This window comes from Monodon monoceros, unplaced genomic scaffold (genome assembly GCF_005190385.1).
Source record: "Monodon monoceros isolate NGI ecotype Baffin Bay Population unplaced genomic scaffold, NGI_Narwhal_1 Super_Scaffold_16, whole genome shotgun sequence".
Lineage (NCBI taxonomy): Eukaryota > Metazoa > Chordata > Mammalia > Artiodactyla > Monodontidae > Monodon > Monodon monoceros.
In genome coordinates, this window is record NW_021703772.1 from 19,772,089 (window position 1) to 19,793,778 (window position 21,690).

At 54.5% G+C, this 21,690-nt stretch overlaps 1 protein-coding gene across 7 annotated transcripts in view; it reads left to right on the top strand.

The window, feature by feature from the left end:
* Positions 1–21,690, top strand: part of TNS1 (tensin 1) — a 196,948-nt gene that overhangs the window by 146,424 nt on the left and 28,834 nt on the right. For 6 of the 7 annotated variants that reach the window (XM_029224920.1, XM_029224924.1, XM_029224926.1 and 3 more), the window contains 4 exons: positions 1,498–3,051; positions 14,429–14,625; positions 15,551–15,626; positions 19,126–19,218. In XM_029224920.1, coding sequence (XP_029080753.1) covers positions 1,498–3,051; positions 14,429–14,625; positions 15,551–15,626; positions 19,126–19,218 — 1,920 coding nt within the window. The remainder of the gene's footprint in view (positions 1–1,497; positions 3,052–14,428; positions 14,626–15,550; positions 15,627–19,125; positions 19,219–21,690) is intronic. The other variant, XM_029224919.1, reaches the window with a different exon arrangement.

Below are 21,690 nucleotides of genomic sequence, written 5' to 3' on the forward strand. Positions count from 1 at the left end.
GTCGGGCATGTCGGTGCTAGTGCTTGGGTGACGTCATTTGGTTGGCCTGTGGTTTGTTGTGTGTGTGTGTTGATCAGGATGTTCCTGTTTTGCGGTTGTCTGATCACTTGTTTTTGGCCGTGGACTTCTGTATGAGTGTTTATTTTTAGAGGCTGCCACTTCTGGCCTGAGGGCTGATCCTTGGGCATGGTAGGAGCTTGTATTTTCTGAAATGTTTGTGGCTTTAAATTTCAGTATTTATTTTGGGGTATTGCTACTTTCTATGTGTTTATTCTGTGTGTGTGTGTGTGTGTGTGATATGACAGTGTAGAATAATAAAAAATTGTGTGGTCTTTGAAGTTCTGCTTTAGCTTTGATTTTAATTTAGTTTTTAAAAAAATTTTAAATTAGTTCTGATTTAAAATCCCAGCTTTACCAAGTACTATGTGTCTGCAAATAAATGGTTTCACGTCTCAGTTTCTCCGTCTTTAAAATAGGCATAACAACCCTGACTCACAGGATTAGAAATAACGTATGTGTAAACGTAGCAAAGTGTTCCCTGAATGTTAGCTGTTAACATTAGTATTTGTGTATTTGTATCCACACCTGCTCTTTCTGACCGCGGTGCTGGGGCTGTCTGGCGTACTCCGTGAGTGCATGCGTGCGGGTGTTTTTGATTTGGGTGATTTCTGCTGGGAGTGTGTGTCTCTGGATGTCTTTTGGTTTTCTGTGTGTGTGTGATTGTTGGTGTCTGGGCTGGAGTTTGGGAGGGGGCTTTTTTTCTTGCCAGTTGGGGGCCTGCCTTGGAGGGGGAGGAAGGGAGGTGTGTGTGTGTGTGTGTCAAGGCTGGAAGCTGGACTGCTGACTGTACAGGGTGTGAAATCACTGAGTTCCTCTGGGCAGGGAAGTTCTTCGTTCCTGAGTCAGCCCTTTGGCCTCTAGCCACCCAGCGCTCACTTTTTCCTTTCAGAGAAAGTATTGCTCACGGGGTCCCCAGAGCATCTCAGACAAAATGGCACAGGGAGCACCTCTCCCTGCTGAAAACCTCTACTTTTGTGTCCTCAATCCCTAAGATGCTCCCTCCACCCTTGGCCCCTGAAGCTCCTTTCCAGAACCTCCACGGGCCCTGGCATTCAGAGGGAAACTGTGTCCTCTTTAACACCGGGCCTGCCACCTTTGCTGGACCCCATCTCGGCCCAACACCCCAGGTCCTTGGGAAACGAGTGCAGTGCCAGATCCAGGCTTTGGACTGGGGCATCTTGCCCCCAGGACCCCGGCCCAACCTTGGACTCCACTGCCTGGCCCTGACCCTGGGTGCAGGGGAGGGCTCTGCTCAGAAGCTCGGGGAAAGAGTCCTTTTGCCCTCTGCCACCTTGGCTCTATCTCGGGGTGCTGAGAGGATTCCCTTTGGGGATCCAGGGAAGGGAAGCTTTCAGCTGCTTTCCTCGGGAGAATAGAAGATGTCCCGCCTCCCACTGACATCTGCTGTCTGTCTCCCCTCTGGTCCCTCTCTTGTAGAGGTTGTGGGCCACACGCAGGGACCCCTGGATGGGAGCCTGTACGCCAAGGTGAAGAAGAAGGACTCCCTGCACGGCAGCACCGGGGCCGTCAACGCCACGCGGCCCACTCTGTCGGCTACCCCCAACCACGTGGAGCACACCCTCTCCGTGAGCAGCGACTCGGGCAACTCCACAGCCTCCACCAAGACAGACAAGACCGATGAGCCTGCCCCCGGCCCCTCCAGTGCCCCTGCTTCCCTGAGTCCCAAGGAGAAGCGTGAGCTGGACCGCCTGCTCAGTGGCTTTGGCTTGGAGCGAGAGAAGCAAGGCACCATGTACCACACACAGCATCTCCGGTCCCGCCTGGCGGGGGGCCCTGCTGCGCCCTCCTCTGGCCGCCATGTCGTCCCGGCCCAGGTTCACGTCAATGGCAGGGCCTTGGCATCTGAGCGGGAGACAGACATCCTGGATGATGAGCTGCCCAACCAGGATGGGCACAGTGTGGGCAGCATGGGCACACTGTCCTCCCTGGATGGGGTCACTAACACCAGTGAGGGGGGCTACCCGGAGGCCCTGTCTCCACTGACCAACGGTCTGGACAAGCCCTACCCTGTGGAACCTATAGTCAATGGCGGGGGATACCCCTATGAGTCTGCCAGCCGGGCAGTGCCTGCCCAAGCTGGCCACCCTGCCCCCATGCGACCCTCCTACTCTGCACAGGAGAGTTTAGCTGGCTGCCAGCAGGAGGGGCCCCACCCAGCCTGGCCACAGTCAATGACCACCTCCCACTATGGCCATGACCCCAGCGGTATGTTCCGCTCTCAGTCCTTTCCGGAAACCAAGCCCCAGCTGCCCCCAGCTCCAGCCCGGGGCGGGAGCAGCCGGGAGGCTGTGCAGAGGGGCCTGAATTCCTGGCAGCCTCACCCACCTCCTCGCCAGCAGGAAAGAGCCCACTTGGAGAGCTTCGGGCTCAGCAGGCCCAGTCCCCAGCCATTGGCAGAGCCCCCCATGCCTGGCCTTCCCGAGTTCCCGCGGGCGGCCTCCCAGCAGGAGATCGAGCAGTCCATCGAAGCCCTCAACATGCTGATGCTGGATCTGGAGCCAGCCACGGCAGCCGCCCCACTGCACAAGTCCCAGAGTGTCCCTGGGGCCTGGCCCGGCGCTTCCCCGCTCTCCTCCCAGCCCCTCTCTGGCTCTTCCTCCCAGTCCCATCCACTGACCCAGTCCAGATCTGGCTACATCCCCAGTGGGCATTCCTTGGGCACCCCTGAGCCTGCTCCCCGGGCCTCCCTGGAGTCTGTCCCTCCTGGCAGGCCTTACTCACCTTATGATTATCAGCCGTGTCTAACGGGGCCCAACCAGAGTTACCGTACAAAGAGCCCAGCTGCCTCCTCCTCGTCTGCCTTCCTTCCAAACACCCAGAGCTCTCCGGGGCCTCAGCTGCCCCCAGTCTCTCTCCCTGGCCTCACCACTCAGCCTCAGCTTCCACCGAAGGAGGTGACTTCAGACCCATCCCGAACCCCAGAGGAGGAGCCATTGAACCTGGAGGGGCTTGTGGCCCACCGGGTAGCAGGTAAGAGCCTCAGGGGCCATGAGTTCTGGGTATCCCCTCCTTATTCCCTCCACACCTTCCCTCTCTGGTCGTGGCTGGTTTTGCTGGAGCGAGGTGCAGGCCCAGCCATCACGCCTTAGCGGGTGCTGCTTTGGCCTGGGGAAGAGGCTGTCAGGAGCCCACATGACAGCCATCCCTTCCTGCATTCATTGCCTGTTAGGCTCCAAGCCAGACACTGAGGTTCAAAGATCAGGAATTTTCGTTCTAGTGAGGGAGCAGGTACACAGACAGATAATTCTAACAGAGAGCAATGTGTACTACAACAGAAGTGGGGAACAAAGCCCCAGAGCCTGGGAAAGCAAGGTTTCCCACCTAGGGCAATCAGGGAAAGCTTCCTGGAGGTGGTGACTCCAGGGCTGGAGTACAAATTTTCTAGGCAGAGGGGAGATGCTCTCTGCAGCTGCCTGCAGTAAGGAAGGCCTGGAAAAGGTTGGAGGGAGGCCTCTGTGGACTCCAGTTCCCTTTTGAGCCCTCCCAGAGGCACAGCAATGCCTGAGAGGGTGTCCTGAAGCCCTTGGGCTCCATCTGAGTGTTCAACCCTGGTGTGTCCTTTCAGGATATTTCTCCGTTTCTGGGGAGGCCAAGGTCCATCTTCTTGTTCAGCTGTCCTGCTAGTCCTTGCTTTAGGACCAGCTCTGTATGGGAAGCAGGCACTGAGAAACAGAGCCCCATTTCCTATCAGAGAATGGACTTATCCTCCAGAGAGAGGAGACAGAGTGGGGCAACCAGATGAGCTTACTGGGGAGATAAAGGCAAGAAATGGCAGAGTGTCCAGGGCCATGTTGGGAGGGGCAGGAAGGGCTCCCTTCCTTCCCTCTGGCCTAAGCCTGTGACCATTCCATGGGGGCAGCCAAACTGGGCGGGAAATCCTGTGAGTTGGTTTTATTGTGGAGGTGAAGCCCAGACCAGGGTGGACCAGAGCCTGGGGCGAGGGGGACCTTGTGCCAAGCCCCTCAGCTGACAGGGTGGTGGGTAGTCAGGGAGCAGAAGGGGAGCCTGGGCAGCTGACTCTGCCTTCTGCCCCTTTTCCTAAATTTAGGGGAAGCTGAGTCACCATGCCAGCTACAGGGAGGAAGGGAGACACCGTCCCTGAGGATGGATGGTGGGTTTAGGGAAGTAGCTGGGGCCAGGCCAGTTGGCTGTTGGGTTTGAGTCCAGGACCTGGTGTGGCGGCATGGACTCCCTGCTCCTGTATTTCAGAGCAGAGCACAGCCCCCAGTTCAACTATTGGTAACTTGAAATTGGCCATAATGGCAGTATTCACACTATGGAAATTGGCAATCAAGGACTTCACCTGCCCTGGTAGCATCACATCATTGTCTTTACCCAAGAGTCAAAACGTAAGATGAGTAGCTCTATAACCCGAGGGGTGAAATGCTCCATGGGGGTCCCCGTGGGGCTGGTGTCTTCTACTTTTGTCTACATCTGGGCCCATGAGATAAGGAGTACCTGGCTTATCAGCAGAAACCATTTTCCTCCTGGTTTTGTTGAAGGGAGAGGAATGGGCCCTCTCAATATTTTACAGAGTTGGGGTGGTGACCTGAGGAATAGTGACACTCTAATAATGGGCAGGATCCAAGGGGCTTTTCTCTGGGGGAGCAGGATGAGTTCCCTCCTTTTCACAGAACCCTCTGTATAGCTCTCCCAGAGCTTGCTCAGAAGGAAGCCATACTTTAATGGCCCTAGAAGGATGTCCATCTTGTAGTGGCTTTCACCTCATCCTTTTCTCTCCTACCAGTTTCTGAGGTCTTGCTTCTCAACCTCCATATCCTGTAGCTGCTCAGGTTTTGGCTGCCAAGTCATATGGAGGGAGGGATATTGTTGGCACAGTACCTGTGTCCTCCAACCCTGCTGTCATCTCCTCCACCAACTGTGAGTGACTCAGTCAGGAGAAGGGATAAGATGTGTAGAGGGGACAGTTATATTTGGTCTCCAGGGCTACAAAGGACCTCTTGGGTCCATGCCCTGTCATGAACAGTATTTCTTATGTCAGCAGGTCCTGCTTGCACAACTTCTTCAGTAGCCCTATCCGCAGCGCTTGTGTAGATAAAGATGCACCGGCAGGATTAATTTGTAGAACAGTCTAGGAGCCAAGGGATAGACTTTCAGCACTGCCTTTTTCTTCTCATTTTACATTCTTCTGCAAGAAGCTGGAATGTAAGCTTCAACATGAGTAACCTCAGATCTGAGGGAGAACCTCTATATGGTCATCAGTATGATCTGGTTTCTCCTGGCCTTTCTCCCTCAAGTCTGCTTTTTTTCCTTGGCTGTCAACTGAGGCTGTTATACCTCAGTTCTATGTCCTTGGTTCATCCCACTTTGATCCAACTACTCCTTACGTCTTATTTCAGCTTAGCACTCAGAGTATGTAGGGTTAGTTTTCTTAACTTGACAGAGGGTAGGTACTGTAGCACATGTCACACTTTCTTGTGAAACATTAGAATTAGAAGCATTCCCATTACACCAGGGACAAAATAAAGATGCCTGTTATCACCACTATCATTTAACATTGTACTGGATATCCCAGCCAGTGCAATAAGACAAGAAAAGGAAATAAGAGTCATAGTTGTTGAGTCCAATCAAGTTATCTTATGATCCTGATTCTGTGACTGTACTGATCTCAGGTGTCTCTAGAGGTAGAGATTTCAATGCATATTGGAAATCAGAAGTTGATCTTATCCTTAAGGAGTCTAGAGTTTAGAAAGGGGAAAAAGAACTGGAACTTTAAAATGAAGTTATTTGTAATAAGAGAGGTGTGAAGAAAGTTCTGTGGGAATGAAGAAAAAGGGAAGCTCACTGTCAGCTGGAGAGATTGGGGAGGCTCTTTGTTGAGTGTGGCTTTTACAGAGCCTTGGAAGATGGGTAGGACTTTGAAAATGGTGAGGTCATTGGAGAGAGAGGGCTCATAATGAAGATAGGAAAACTTAAGGCATGTTTGAAGAATAGAGTGGATTGAGAGCATATAGGCTATGTGAGAGAGAGTCAAGAAAGGTAGCCTGGGGCCTGCGTCTGTTTGGTTGTAATACCAGACTAAGGAGCCTGAATCTTACCTAGTGGCAGTGTAGGAAGCCATTACTGTGTTTAGGAGAGGGTGCCATGATCAGGGCTGTAGTTTAGGAAGATGTATCTGGTGGGTCTGGGCAGAAAGGATACAAAAAGGGAGAGACTTTGAGCTGGGAGATGCTAGGAGCTTATTAGCTAACCTAGGTGATGGGGGCTGAGTTAGGGTGCTGACCATGGAAATGAAAAAGAAGAGATGGGTGCCAAGGATGCTGTGGTGGGATGAGAACTGATGCATTTCCAAGTTGATTGGATGTAGTAGGTGAAGAAGAGGAAGACATCAAAGATAATTCTGAGGCTCCATGAATAGAAACAGAATGATGGTTCCATTAATAAGCCAGAAGTTAGCAGGAGGAGCAGGTCTGGTGTAAGATGAAGACCTCAGTGTTAGATATGTTGAATTTGAGTGACAGTGGAGCCTCCAGGTAAAGATGTATGGAAGGCAATCAGACATCCAGAATTGGAGCTCAAAAGAGTGGAAAGAGCTATAGATTTGGGAGTCATTCTCACAAAGGTAAAGGTTAAAGTTTGGACATGGATGAGATCTCGATATGTCAGAGGGCATGGAGAGAAAAGAACTTAGAATGAAATGGCCACGAGGGAATGGAGGTCCTACGGGGGACTAAGAACAAATGTTCAGGACAGAGAGAGGACACTAGGACAGCCGGTCATCACAGAAGTCAGAATAGTAAAGGGTTTCCAGGAGGAGGGGTGGGAGGTTAGCAATATCACTGTGGAGAGAGCATGACAAGGACTCAGGAAAATTCACTGGGCTTTTGCCAATTAGGTGGCCCCAGTGATTTTCAAAGGCATATTTTCAATAGAGTGGTGGTGACAGAAACCAGACAGGGATTGAGGAGTGAGAGATGAGAGGGTGCAGACAGCATATCAACCACTCTTTTGAGTGGCTTTGTGATACAAGGGAAGAGGGTGGTAGCTAAAGAGGGTAGCAAGATACTGAGAACTTCTTTCTGTGAATATAGGAGCCATGAGAATGTTTTTAGAGGGGGAGGAGAGAGAGGTTGAATATGGAGGGAAGAGGGAGAAGAAAAAGATAGAAGAGAAAGAAATTGATAGGATAGGTCTCTAAGGAGGTAAGGGGAGTTAGGCTTAGGAACCCAGGTGGATAATTTAGGCTCAGCCAGGAGGTGAGGTACCTCTTCATGAAATAAGAATAGAGGATGGATACAGATATAGGGAGATATTGGTGTCAAGCCTTGGGAGCTTGAATTGAGAACCCAATTTTTATATTTCATCATGGAAATAGGAGATGAGATCAAGGCCCATTCCATCATTCATTCAATGTGTGCTCTTAATCTATGCTACATGCTAGCCTAGGTTCTGGAAAAATGGTGGTAAACAAAAGAGATAAAGATCCTTTTTTTAAGAGGTGGAAATGGACAATAAACAAATAAGCAAATATACATATAATATGTCAGATGGGTGATAAGTGCCATAGAGATAAAATAAAGCAGTGAAATGCCAATGAGGGGTGAAGGGTTGTGGGGGGTGGTGGTAGGATGGTCAGGGAAAAGGCTTCCCTGGGCAGGGAGGGAATGTGCCAGATGGAATAGCAAGTGCAAAGGTCCTGAGGTGGGAATGTGCCTGATATGGGGAAAGTAGGGGGCCCGAAATCAGAGAGGGAATGAGAATGGGGACGAGCTTTCTGTGGGCCTTGTAGGTGATCATAAGACCTCTGGCTTATACTCTGCATGGTGTGAGAAGCCTTAGGAAGGATTTGGGCAGAGGAGTGACATCACCTGACTTGTTCTAAAAACATCAGTGTGGCCAGGATGGAAGGAGGGAGACCAGTTAGGAGGCTGGTGCTTTTGATCAGGATGGTATCTGGAGGTGGTGAGACATACTCAGATTGTAGACGTATTTTGGTGGTGTCGCCATCAAGATTTACAGAGAGACTAGACATGGGATGTGAGAGAAGGAAAAGTCAAGGTTTCTGGCCTGAGCACCTAAAAGATGGAGTTGCTCTTTATTGAGATGGATAAGAATGTGGGAAGAGCAGGCTTAGAGGGGATATCAGAAGTGTGATTTTGGCCACATTAGATTTGAGGTGCTCATGAAATGTCCAAGACAGTTGGATGTATGAGTCAGGAGTTTATGAGGGAGAGATCGGAGCTTAGAAATGTGGGAGTTGTCAGTATATGATGTCATGTGAAGTAAGGCACTGCATGATATCACCTGGGGGGGGTGAGCACAGATAGAGAAGGACTGAGTTCTGGAGCCTTGAACATTTAGTAATTTGAGACAGGAGGAGGAACCAGCAAAGAAACTGGTATGGAGCAGCTTTTGAAGTGGAGGAAACTCAAAGGGTGTGGCTCTCTGGAAGCCAGGAAAGGGTGATATTGGTCACTGCATGGCCCCTGTGTTGTGAGAGCGATCGGAGTCAGCTGGGGGATAAAAGGCCCCCACAGGTCCTTACAGTGATCCAGCAGGCTCATCTTAAGGACTTTTCGGTGGTACCCAGCACTTTGGGGCAGGAGTAGAAAATCCTAAGTGGCTCCCGTGGAAGAGGGTTCCTAAGAGGGGTGTGATGGAAGAATGAAGGGCCAAGGGATGCCCCGATGCTCAGGAAGATGACCCTCGGGTTCAGACTGGCAGGGTCACTGCCGAACCCAGGAAGAAGCAGGTGACCGTGAGAGGAGAAAGGTCCTGAGATGAGGTCGTGTTGACCGTGAGGGCGGGTGAGGTATGGGGCCACAGGATTGAAATCTCCTGGTCCCAGGCTGGCACCTTCCTGCTCCATGCTGGGGTTGGAAAAGAGAGAGGTGGGTGGCATCCTGCTGGACAGCAGAAAGTCCACCTGCCCTTTGGAGAAACGAGACCCTAGATCCACCCTCTCATCTTGTCTGACACCCTGCCCGCCTCCCTCCAGCCTGTGGCCAGAACCCAGACTCAGAACACTGACTAACCTTGATTTTCTCTTTGTTTTTGTTTTGTTTCGTCTTGTTAAATGCCTTGTCCCTGGCGTTCTTCGTGTGTCCCGTGTCCATCTGTCCCCTGTGCCGTGGGCGTGGTGCCTTCCTTGCCTGGTGTCCTCCCCCCCGCCCCCCTCCCTGCTTGCCTCCCCGCTGCCGGCTCCCCGGGGTGGGGTGGGGAGCAGTGTACAACGCCAGGCTGCAGGGCACTGGGCAGAGTGTCGGCTCCGGGCACCCTCCTCTCCACCGGCTCCGATCTTCCTCTCTCTCTGGTTGGTTCCTCTCCCCGCTTCCCCCTTTATGACTCACCTGAGCTCTCCGTTTCTTTCTTTTCCCTTCTTCCTTCATGTGCTGTTCCTCCAAATTTTTGCCCACTTTCTTCTACCTCCTCACTTCCCATTTCCTCCTCACTTTCCTTCCTCTCCCTCTTCTGTTCTCTCCGTCTCTTTCTTCTCTTTGCCCCCCACCTCTTTTCTCACTGCCCCCTTCTTCCTCCTGCCTCCCTCCTCTCTGCATGAGTGGGTGCTCCCACTTCTGCATGGACACGGCCTGATGCTTCCAGCCTTGGCCTTCCCTGCTGGGAACAGGGTCCGGGGTGACTAGGTGAACTTTCAGCCCCGCCGTGGGCACACAGGCCTTTGCAACAAGGGTGCTCAGTGAGGGTTTGGGACAGCCCGGCTCCCCAGCTACCTTGGCCAGATCACCTGGGCTGCCCGGCCAGAGCCTCAGCAGGAGCCAGGCCGAGCTCTGCGTGGACCAGCGGGCACAAGACGCAGAGTGGTGCCCTGCCACCTGCTGCACTGTCCATTCTGGAGTACAGCACTCCCTGGGGACAGGGCACCCCCTCTGACCTCATCCTGAATCTCTGATCCTAGGACCCATGGCCAAGAGTCAGAAGCCCTGGGTGTGGTCCTGGCTTTTCCTGTGACCTCCTCTGTGACACTCCCGGGCAAGTCTCTGAACTGCTCAGAGCTCTGTCTCCCAATGTGACAAATGGAGGATCGTAGCCTTGCCACGTGCCTTTTGCATGGTGGCTTGATGTGCCCCAACATGGTGGACCCTCCATCAAGAGTCACGTTGCTCTGTTAGAGGGCGATGTCATCCACTAGCATCTCCCACCAGCTCTTGGACACACAACCCCTAGACTTTTAGCTCTGGGGAGGGAATCACCTCATCCTTTCTCTGCTCCTCGGAGCCCAGAGGCCCAGGGCAGGGAGAAGACGATGTACTCAGGCTTACCCCAGGCCGTGGCCTTGAGCAGTTCCGGGAAAAGCTTTGGGGGTGGGGTGGGGTGGGAACTGTTGACTCCCAGTGGCAATATCTGGTGCTCTCACGGCCCCTCCTTCTCCCAGTCCATGGATAATGGGGAGATGGTTCTAGCAGAATGCCTCCTGTCCCCCTCCTCTCCTGTCCCTCCACCTTTTCTCGGCCCAGTGGTGGGGAGTGCAGTGTTCGGTGGGGCCTGGGGGTTTGGGCAGTTCTGGGGGGTCCTGAGGGGAGCTGGCATGGCTTGCCCTGGGGCTGCTAGTGTGGTTGCCGTGTGGCTTTCTGGTGCCCTGGCCCAGCAGGTGGCCTCCCGGATCCCCTCCCTTCTGGAGCCCCAGGCAAGCAGTCGGACACCCAGCCCCGCCACCTGGAGCTGAGAAATCCAGTTTTTTGGAAATTGGAAGGCTGGAAAGAAGAGCTGGGTCTGTCGGGGTGGAAGTGGCCAGTCCTGGGGCGGGTAGGGGAGGCATGTGAGGAAGTCTGACACCAGGGCATATGTCCATGGAACTCGGGGGTGGTGGGCAGCCATGCTGCATCTATTAACCAGGTGTATTGATGTGTGTTAGGGCTACAGCCCCTAGAATTGCCCGTGTGTGTGTGTGTGTGTGTGTGTGTGTGTGTGTGATGAAGGCGATCACGGCCTCAGTTCCAGCCCACTTTAGGGGAGCCTTGGAGCCAGCTGTTCCCCCGAGCACAATACCATCCTGGGGAGCAGAGTGAGGACCCCGGGAGGTGGGGCTGCTCCGGCCCCTTGCTCTTCAGGTCTGGTGGTCAATGTGGAGGCCCCGGGCTGAAGTGACCACTGTCCTCCAGGAGGAGGGGAAGGTCCGATGCCCACAGTGCGTGAGCAGCCCTTGGAGGATGACAAAGGGCTTCTGGATGTAGTGCGTTATTAACCCAAAGGCCACTTTCTGGCCGCTCCTGTGCTGCCGGGGCTGGAGGGCTGGACTCACCAGCTTTCCTGGGAGGACCTTCCAGAGTCCCTTGCCTGCCTCTCTTTCCCCCTTTCTTCGTGAGCTTCCTCTGGCCCCCGTTCTTCTGCTGGGGAAGGGCTGAGCCTGGAGGTTCTGAGGGTGATTGTGACCCACCACTGTTCCTGCCAGGCTAAGGCTGTGTGCGCCCACACGTGTCTGTACGTGTGTGTGTACGCGTGTGCCTGTGTGTGTGCAGGGAGCGGGGCACGTAGACGGAGGCCCTGAGAGCGGGGCCGGGGCCAGGAGACCAAGAAAGTCCTGGGGTCGGGGGTGGGGGAGGGGAGGAGGCCGGTGGGGAGTGCGGGTTTATTTTTATTATCCGTCAGCCTCTGGGACATGAGGGAGTGGTGTTCTCTCTCTGACACTGGCTGTCAGCTTGTGTCCAGACGTCCCAGCTTGGCTGAAGAACAATGGGGCTCTCTTCTCTCCCCTCTGCCATGGCCCGTCTCCCCTCCTGTAGAGAGAGACAAGAGAGAGGGAACATGGCTCTCCAGGCGCTCCGGGGCAGATCTGGGACTGCCAAGGCGGACAACAGTGGGACACTGTGTTCAAACAATGTGAGAGGCCCAGGCTGGCCACTGGGGCCGTGGGCGCTCTGCGGGAGAGGGGCTGTCCCCGTGGGAGTGGTATGCCGGGTCTTCCCCCTTCTGCAGAGGGAGGCTCTGCCCTGCAGGACCCTAGCTCTTTGGACGGCAACCTGTCCATCCCCCCTGCCTCTGGACAGAGCCAGTCCCACTCCAGTGGTGGTGGAGAGGCGGCTTGGAGAGGTGTGATTACCCACAAGTGTTTGACTGCCTTGGGCCAGGTCTCGCATCCTCCAAAGCCCAGAAGCCCCTCCAACGGTCCCGCCTCTTCTCTGGGCCGCTGCAACCCTCTGCATCCCCAGAATGTGGGGGATGTTCTGGGTGCGTCGGGGAGAATTTTCTCTGTCCCTCTGGGAGACTTAGGGCCTCGAATTGAAACAGACCCAATTTTCAAGGGCAGATATCGGATCCCCAAACAGGGAAACTGGCCACCCCTTGCAGAGGCACGGGTACCTGCCAGAAAGAGGCTGCGGGTCTGGGCCAGCCGGAACTGAGAGCAGCCCTAATGCGTTTCTTTTAACCTTGGGGCTGAAGTTGGTTCCAAACCCCAAGGGCCTTTCCCAAATGGGCCTCCTTTGTCACGATTATTATTAGAAAATCAATGGCTACGGTCTCTTTCTCTCTAATGTTTTTGCCAGGAGTGGAACCAGCAGCGGCTTTGGACCAAGCTGCCCCGGAGGCCTGAGGGGGAAGGGGGCTCGATGGTGGGGGGAGCATGGCCAAGGACAGGGCCGGTCAGGGTGCAGACTGCTTCTCTGAGGGCTGGCAGCCTGGCATTGCTGTAGGGTCCCGGCTGCTGCCCCACCCTTTAGAGCCAGGCCCCGTCTTTCATCCGTGTTGATGATCATAGCAGCCCCTGGTGAGGACTCTGCGATCCCCATTTTTCCATTCTGAAAATAAAGGTCCTTCGCGGCAAGGGGTTTATTTGCTTTAAGTAAAGCAGTTGTGAGTCTGGTTTACTGTCTTTAGCCAGGGCTCTTTTTTCCTCAGTTGAGATGGTAGGCAGGTTGCCTCTGATTAACGAAGAGCCCGAAGTGGAGCCTCAGAACATCCCCACCCCCCCCAAAAAATAAAGAGCACCGCCCCACCCAGCTACCTTCTGCGTTTACATGTGCTCTCCAGGCGGGGCTCGTAATCATGAGATAATATGAGCGCATGGCTTGGAGCGATGGTGTGAGTGTTTGAGAGTCTGTGTCCATCCCTAGACTCGGCAGCCGGCAGCCTGCTGTTCATGACAAGTAGGGAGGCTTCCCAGCCTGTGCTTGTCATGACAGCTTTAGTGGCTGCTCCAGGCTGGAGCTGAAGGGCCCCCAGGGCCATGCAGACCCCACTGCGGAGGGTACAAGGTGATTCAGTCTGAATTAGGGTGATTTCTGCTTGGCTGAGCTGACGTGTTCCTGGGGCCAGCTCTGTGTGTGTGTGTGTGTGTGTGTGTGTGTGTGTGTGTGTGTGGTGTGCATGTGTGCCACGAGGCGGTTGGTCTGCCCACAAGTGCTGGCTTGAGGCTGCTGTGGCCAGGGTCTCACAAGACCTTTGATGAGTCCCAGCACCTCTTCTCACCTGCCCCCTCGGGTGGTGGTGAAAGTAGGACTGGGAATTTCCTCCTGCAGGATAATGAGGGCAAGGGGCCCGCCCTCAGGCTGGGTCTTGGCCTCTGGGCCCCGGGGAATAAGTTCTCTAGGATTCTGGAGCCAGCTCAGTGAGGCAATGGGTTTCGTGCGGCGGCCCAGCTGTGGGAAGAGGGAGTGGAAAGGGAGGAGGGTGAGATTAACAACATCCCCAGGCCTGCGGAATGGAAGGGAAGTGCACAGAAGCAGATGGGGCGCATGGCTTCAGGGTCTTTGCCTGCTGCTCTGCTGGGAGAGGCAGGCTGGAACCTGGGCCATCTTTGGGGCAAGAGAAGGGTGAACAGATAAGGGGCCAGCATAAAGGAAGCGGCAAGGAGCTTTCAGAGGTGCACTGGATGAGGGTTGGGCCATCCCAGAGAAGGCCAGCAGTATTCCGGGGGCCAGCTGGGGCTGGGGACACTGTGACAAGACTTAGTCATTTCTTGGTTTCTTCTCGGGAGCACCATTTGCAAGATGATGCATCATTCATTCTTTCCAAAAGTCTTCCCCACGGGCCTGGTGTTGCTTGTTGGTTGATGCAGTCGCCTTGGAGACTGATTCTCCTCCCTCCACCTTCCCTCTTTTGCCTGGAAGCTCTGGCCCTCTGCCTCCGGGGCTTGGAAGAAGTTGACATCTGTTTCTTGTATCAGTCCTTTGTGCTCTGGGCCCCAACCTTGTGCAGAGTAGAGATTCTTGGTGAAGGCCAGCCAGTTTAAGCCGATCCCCCACCCTGCAGAGAAACCGGGGTGTGGGCAGAGGGAGGCTGGTGGGAGGATGTGCTGAGGGGAGACAAGCCCAGCTCCAGCTGGGCCCCCAGGGCTAAGATGCACTGCCTTCTCTGGGGGAATTAGGCCCGATGGATCCTTTCCCCCACATTATGCTCAGTGCCCTCTGTGTCCTGCCATTCCTCCCAGGGGTGCAAGCTCGGGAGAAGCAGCCTGCAGAGCCCCCAGCGCCTCTCCGGAGGCGGGCGGCCAGCGATGGGCAGTACGAGAACCAGTCACCAGAACCTGCATCCCCCCGTAGTCCTGGGGTTCGCTCCCCTGTCCAGTGCGTCTCCCCAGAGCTGGCTCTCACCATCGCTCTCAATCCTGGAGGGCGGCCCAAAGAGGTGAGTCCTGGGACCGTATCCTGGGGCCACAGAGTGTGGCGGAGCCCACCTGAACTATTGAGGAACTGGATGGTTAACTGGGCTGCAATGACCTGTCAGTAAACTCAGTAATTTTTCCTCCCTGCATCCTTAGCCTAGGTCTCCTCTCAGGCTTGTGGAATCTGGAGCCCATTTCCTTCCCTAAGTAGCTTTTATGCCCCTACTTCTTCCATGAACACTGAGACTGAGGTTCCCTTCTTGATTCCTAAAGGGCACCCCTTAGTAGGGTGGTAAGGATCCTGGGTATGATGTAGGTGACCATAGTCTCTAAACTCCAAGCCAGATCCTAGAGACTGACTTTGTTTCTGAGCCCTTTCTAGACGTGTGGTTTTCTTGGGAGATCAAATTTCAATGTCAAATTGTTTGTATTTCTGAGACGTTCAGTAGTTTGAGGAAGTAGGTCTTAAACTTTAGCGAGCATAACAATCACCAGGGAATCTACTAAAAATGTAGATCCCCCAAGTCCCCCTCCAGAGATTCTAGCCTATTAGACCTGGGATGGGACCCAAGAATCTGCATTTTAAACACGCACCCTGGAAGATTCTGATGCGAGTGGCCCATATTTGATAAAATCCAGGTTAACAAGTCATTCTGGATATAAATGGCGTTTGGACATCTTTTCTCTCTCGCCTTCAGTAACCTGCCCTCAACGCCTTCTCTTTGGCCCTGTTGTGAAATATTCCCAAGGCAGGTGCTGCTGGACCATGGCCTTGCAAATAGCCACTTTCTATTCTCTTGGCTGTGAGGAGTTGTTGGGCTCACGGCTGGCGAGGATCTCCCTTTGACCTCTGTGTTTACCAGGGGAGGGCGGTGGTCAGGCTGGTTAACTGGGAGCCCCTCCTCCTCAGGGTCACAGCCACTGTTTTCCTCCCTTGTTCTTCCGCAGCCCCATCTGCACAGCTACAAGGAGGCCTTTGAGGAGATGGAGAGAACCTCCCCGACCAGCCCACCGTCCAGTGGGGGTAAGAACTTCACACTCAGCCTGCCTTCCCTGGGTCGCCTCTGGCCTGTGTGAGCACCCAGGTTTGGGGGTGCAGGCAAAGTTGGGAGGGGCCAGAACCTGCCGCTTCCCATCCCTATGGCCCATTTTACTCCAGCTTCCCTCCCCCGCTTCTATTCTTTCTGCCGTCCACGCTCACACGTCTAAGGATGCAATAGCCGCAGTCCCGGGATCCGGACTGACCTCCTGTGGGGCCCGTGGGCTCCCACGTTACGGAGTTTGCTGGTTGCTGAGAGTCTTCGCATCCTATGTGCAAAACATCCCCCATCCTAAAGGGACTCTTTGTGCCCTGCTGGTGTGTCTCTGAGACACCCCTTGACCTTCATGCTTCTGATCCCCATTTTTGTCTGCATCCAGGTACCTCTTCCACTTCAGGCAACCTATTTAGGTTCCACCGAGGAAAGAAAGGCTCAGAAGCCTCAGGCTGACCATATCCCCATCTCATTCATCCCTTGGCTTCCAGACAGGAGCCTTTAGTCTGTATCCCTCTGATGCTCTCACAGGAGAGGCAAATCCCTGAAGGGCAGAGACATTTTTACCCAAAGAGAAGACCTGGGTGAGCCCAGGAGAGGGGCAGTGTTCCTTTTTGTGGTAGAAGAGACATGAGGAGGAGCTGGAGGAGGCCTGGGAAAGCAGTGATGGAAAGCAGTACCAGGCTGTGAAGGACTCAGGGTCCCTGTGAGAGGCCTGGGTCGGCAGAGGTAGAGAGGCTGGCGATGCTCCAGGATCAGATTGGGTGGGCCCTGCCCAGGCTATTCATTTGTCCCGCTGAGAGGGGAGGAGGGTGAGGACAGGGGAGTTGGAGTTGCCCATGCGTTCTCCCGGTGGTCGGCTGTCCCGCAGAGGGGACGGATGTGACACTAGTACCTGGCCCCTGTGCCAACAGAACTCGTGTTGGCTACCATCTTGGACACGCAGGAGGCTGAAGCTATGAGTGGATGCCATGGCTGTCCCTAGAGCAGTGCTGTCCAGTGGAAAAATAACATGAGCCATGATTGCACTGGAGAATTTACTAATAGCTCTATTGAAGAACATACAGGAAACTGGAGAAATTAATTGTAATGATTTTTAAATTTAACTCAAAATATCCAAAGTATTATAATTTCAATAGGTAAATCGAAATAAAAATATTAATGAGATATCTTACAATCTTTTAAAATAAAATCTAAAAAGAGGCTGGTGAAATTAATTTTAATAGATTTTATTTAACCCCAAGGATCTAAAATATCATTTCAACATGTAATCAGTATAAAGAGATACTTCACATTCTTGTTTCATACAAGTTTGAAATCACTGTGTGTTTTGCACTTACAACTTTGTTTAGACTGGCCGCACCGCCTGTGCTCCATAGTCCCATGTGGCTCATGGCTACCATATTTGGACAGTGCAAGCCCAGGGCAATCTGCTCGAGATAGCTCTGTGCCTTTTATGACTCGTGGAATGTCTCTCTCTGGTCTTAACCCCCCACCTTCACACCTGCTCCAATTCCCTGTGGGTCCAAATAGCCAGGATCCTGGCCAGCACCCTGTTTGGGATGAAGCCATCTGGGCTGGGCTAGAGTTGGGTTCTGCCACATGTTTCTGTTCGCATCCTTCTTTCCCTCCGCTTCTCCCCTTGGCCAACCCCGAGAGAGCCCGGGGCAGGGAGGATAAGTTAGAGGTTTCCTCCATGCCCAGAGGTGGAGAAATGTGAGGAATTCTTCTCTCAGGAAGCCAAGCCTTGCCTGGCTTCAGGGCCACCCACTTGTCTGCCTCAGACAGGCCAGATGCCTGGGGACTGAGGACAGGGGTGATTAGGGAGTTGGAGGTGCTGAGGGGAGCCTAGAGAAACCTCCCACCGCCTCTGTCCCCTTGTCCCCTTCACCTCCTTTCACTGGTCCACCTGTGCCTCTGCTGCACCCGCTGGGCAAACACATGCAAACTTGTGGGCTGGAGAGGCTTTGTGGTCATTCCACGGACAGTGGTCTCTAAGGCTGGGCTCATTCTTCCATAATTAATCACATTCAGAGTTGCAAGATACCTCTGTGTGTGTGTGCGTGTGTGTGTGTGTGTAATGAGAGAAAGAGGGATACACAGGGGCATGCAGGCCTAGACCTACGCCATGGCTAGGTGTTTGTGTCTGTACATATTTGTCCCCTCTGCTGTATTTGTCTGTTGGGCATCTCAGGGTTAGGGTGGAGCATAGGGGTGGGCCACCCATCTGGACTCTTGCGATGCCTCTCTATTCCCACAGACACCTATGTACACACTGGCATGTGCACACATAAGTTATTTAAATTGCTTTCATTGGGAGATTATATTTTGGGGGCTTAGTTTCCTACAGGTCTCACTGTCTTTGGGGAGAGGGAGGAGGTGCCAGGGAGGGTCCTGGAGCTGCTGTGTGCGACCTGGGCACCCAAGGGGCACAGCTGGTCTGTTGAGGCCATTGGTGTGGGGCAGGCAGTCTTGGGGTCTGGCACACCTGTGCGGCTGCATGTCCTCAGCAGCTGTGGCCTCTGCAGGGTCCCGAGAGCTGCGGCCGGAGACACAGAGCTCATTTCTTTACTTCTCCTCAGAGGTGTGTTAGGAGACGTGGCAGCTGCCGCTGAGAAATCTCGTGACTGGGCATAGCAACCGCCCTGCAGCTCAGCTCGGAGTCCAGCCACGTCCTTGGCTAATGGGAGAAAGCCTGACCGCCCTTTCTGACCTTGTGTGTCATGTGACACTTCCAACCCAGACAGGCGGCTTGGGAGGGAGCTGGGGCTCCTGTGGGGTGGTGGTGCTCTTGGCCAAGGACTGTAGAGATGGGGCTTCTCCCTCTTCCAAACACTGAGGTTTGGCGGTCAAGAGAGCCCCCTGCTGAGAAATTCTCTCTTCGTGGGGCTTGCAAGAGACCTGTTTGGCTGGGGGCCAAAGACCTGTGGCCGAGGGCGAGCCTGGGGACTCAGGGTTGGCTCTGCTGGTGGTCCCTTCTCCTCCTTCTGTCCTTTACATGTTGTGCTGTCTTGACACTCCATTTTCTTTAAGTCCATCTGCCTGTGTGCCTGTGTGTGTGTGTGTGTGTGTGTGTATGTTTGTGCGTGCCTGTTTGCTTGGGGGTGGGTAGGGAAAGTGAGAGAAGGGGGTTAGAGAGAGAATAACAGGGAAAGGCAGAGGGCACCCGAGAAACCAACGTGTATGTTATAAACCACGGCCATGCGGAGGGACCGTAGCAAAGGAACTCAGGGCCTAGGGATAGAAATTACTTTCTGGAGGTTGAGGGGCAGGGCCATTTGCTGACTTCCTTTAGCCTTTACACTGTGGAGAAACACAGAGACAGGAGAGGCAGTGGAGCCGCAGCAGCGTCCCCGGGGCTGGGGCTGGTTCGTCCGCTCAGCCTTCGGCTGCCCACCCTCCCCGACATGCCCAGACTCAGGAGGGGTCCTCTCCCCAGCCCATCACCTGCGCTCACTCCTGGGGTCTCGCCTCTTCTTCTCGGCGCAGTGCGCTCCCCTCCAGGTCTGGCCAAGACACCTCTGTCTGCTCTGGGCCTGAAGCCCCATAACCCAGCCAGCATCCTGCTGCACCCCACCGGCGGTGAGTGGTTCCAGTGGGAAGGGAGGTGGTCGGGGAGGCTGGAGGGAGGAGTGGGGGGTTGGAGGACCCCTGTGGTCCTGGGCAGGGCCCAGAGGTGGTGGGTTCTCAGGACCCTTCTGGAAACAAGGTGGCAGCCTAGCTCTGTGTCTATGATGAGATCAGGCCTCGGTGGGGCTCTCTGTGTGGGGTTTGAGGGGGACGGATACCTCTGTAGCCTTCCTGCCATTGCCTGGTGGGGTCAGTGCCGCTCCCAGCATCCTCTGACATGGGGGTTTGGAGGCCTGCCCTGTTTCCCTGGAGTCGGTTAGGTCTCTGCCGGAAGCCTGGCTTACACCCCCCAGCGTCCAGGCGCTCGTGTACACGCACACACCCCCGGCTCACACCTCGTCACACTTCCCGGCTCCTCTCCTCCCTGTGGGGAAGGGGCAAGTGGGGGCCCTGGGCCCTCAGTGGCCGTTTCCAACAGGCTGAGACCAGAAACTTGCTCCCTAGACTCTGGTTTGGGGGCTGGGCTGGGACTCTGGGGACAGTTTTGCTTCTTTTCCTTAGTCACCAAAAGACTGATCCAGCCAGGTAGGCGGGCAGTGGCGTGCAGGTGTGACCCACGCAGACACAGCAGGGCACAGCCTCCCTCTCAGGATGTGTCTGCATGGCCAGGGACACCAGGTCACTGGGAGGGGGGCTGCCTGTCACCAGGCCAGCACACTCCTGCTTGAGGCGCGGGAGCTGTGACAAGGACACCGGGCCTGCTGTTCCCAAGAGCGAAGGCCTCTCTCAGCGGTGTGCCCTGAGTGCCTCGCCACCCTGGAGCCCCGGGGCCCCGTCTGGGTGGACCGCACCCCTCACCCTGTGGCCCTTCTGGAGAGTCCGTCTCTGCCCCCATCTCACCCCTGCTTTCCCACCTCCCTTTTCTCAGCAAAGTCTCTCTCTCAAGAAATAAGTCATTAATCCATCTCTCTCTCTCCTTTTTGCTCTTCCTCTCCATCACCTGCCTCTCTTTCCTCCTCACCTCTCTTCCCATCTTCCCTCAGACGAGGATGAGGGGAAGGTGGTGAGAGAGCTTTCTGAAGGTAAGTGTGGCATTGCCGTGCTGCTGCTTCGCGCTCTCCGGTCTGGGAATGGCTTTTCACTCCGTTTGCTCTGCCTGACCTGGGGGGCCAGCTCTCTTCTCTGATCAGGTCTCATGTGACAGCACAGAGCCCCCTGGTCCCCACCCCTGTGCTGAGCTGTCACTCACTCCGGATGCTGACTGAGGCGCTCACGGCCGCAGAGCGCGGGTCCAGGCACGGACAGTGTCCAGGCGCTAGTGCGGTGCCACCTTGCCAACAAAACAGCCCTCCCCCGGCGGTGCTTCCGCCCGCCTGCCTGGGGTGCAGCAAGCCCCTTCAGAGGGCGGGTTTTTCTTATCCCATTTCCCGGGTGAGCCCCACATTTATAGCTCAGAGCACGGTTTCTCAGCCTCGGCACTACCGACGCTTAGGGCCGGACAGTTCTTAGTTGTGGGGCTGCCATGTGCATTGTAGGATGTTTAGCAGCATCCCTGGCCTCTACCTGCTACACGCCAGTAGCAGGCACCCAGTTGCGACAATCAAAATGGCTCAAACATGGCGGATAACCACTCCCGGGTCAGAACCACTCTCTTGGAGCCACAAGTTGCCTTCTTGAAGCCCTTGCCTGGTTTCATATCAACACAGACGGCAGGACGTCTGTCTTTCTGGGATCTTGGATGACTTTGGGGATTTTGGAAAAGCTATGGACTCACCCCTATACAGAGGCCTCTGGATATCCGTGCACATAATTGTGACAGGTTCAAGGAGTTAGAACATCTGTGTCCTGGCTTAACCCCTGATTTAGATGAACTCCCATCGCACACAGAGAAGCAGAGAGGGTATGTAAGCGGGTTGAAGGCCTTTAATTTATTAGGAACATAACTCCAATGATGCCTCAGGGCAGCAGGTGGAATGAGGGGAATGCCGGCCTGTGCGGCCTGGGTGGCCTGGGCATCCATGTCCCCGTCTCTACCGGGCTTGCTTGGACGAGGTGGGCTCCACTGAGCACCTTCTAGCTTGGATGTGTTAGATGTTCTGACTTCTCACCTTGGCCCTGGAGCTGCGTGGCCTGGTTTATTTAAACACTCTGTCCGGTTTCTTTCTTTCTTCCTTTTTTTCTTGACTGCGCCACGGCTTGTGGGATCTTAGTTCTCCAACCAGGGACTGAACCTGGGCCCTCAGCAGTGAGAGCATAGAGTCCTAACCACTGGATTTCCTCCATCTGGTTTCTTAAGCCCACTTCCCACTTCCCTTTGCACTCATTACCTTGATTTTCTATCCCCCAATTGGGCATGGGCTGTGCCCCTCTGAATCTGCCATCACCCAGAAAAGATGGCTGGAGTTTCCCATAAAGCTTTGCTCGCTCCTAGCCAGCCAGAGTTCTGGCAACAATGCCAGGCTGCCTGGGGGGTGCAGAACAAGG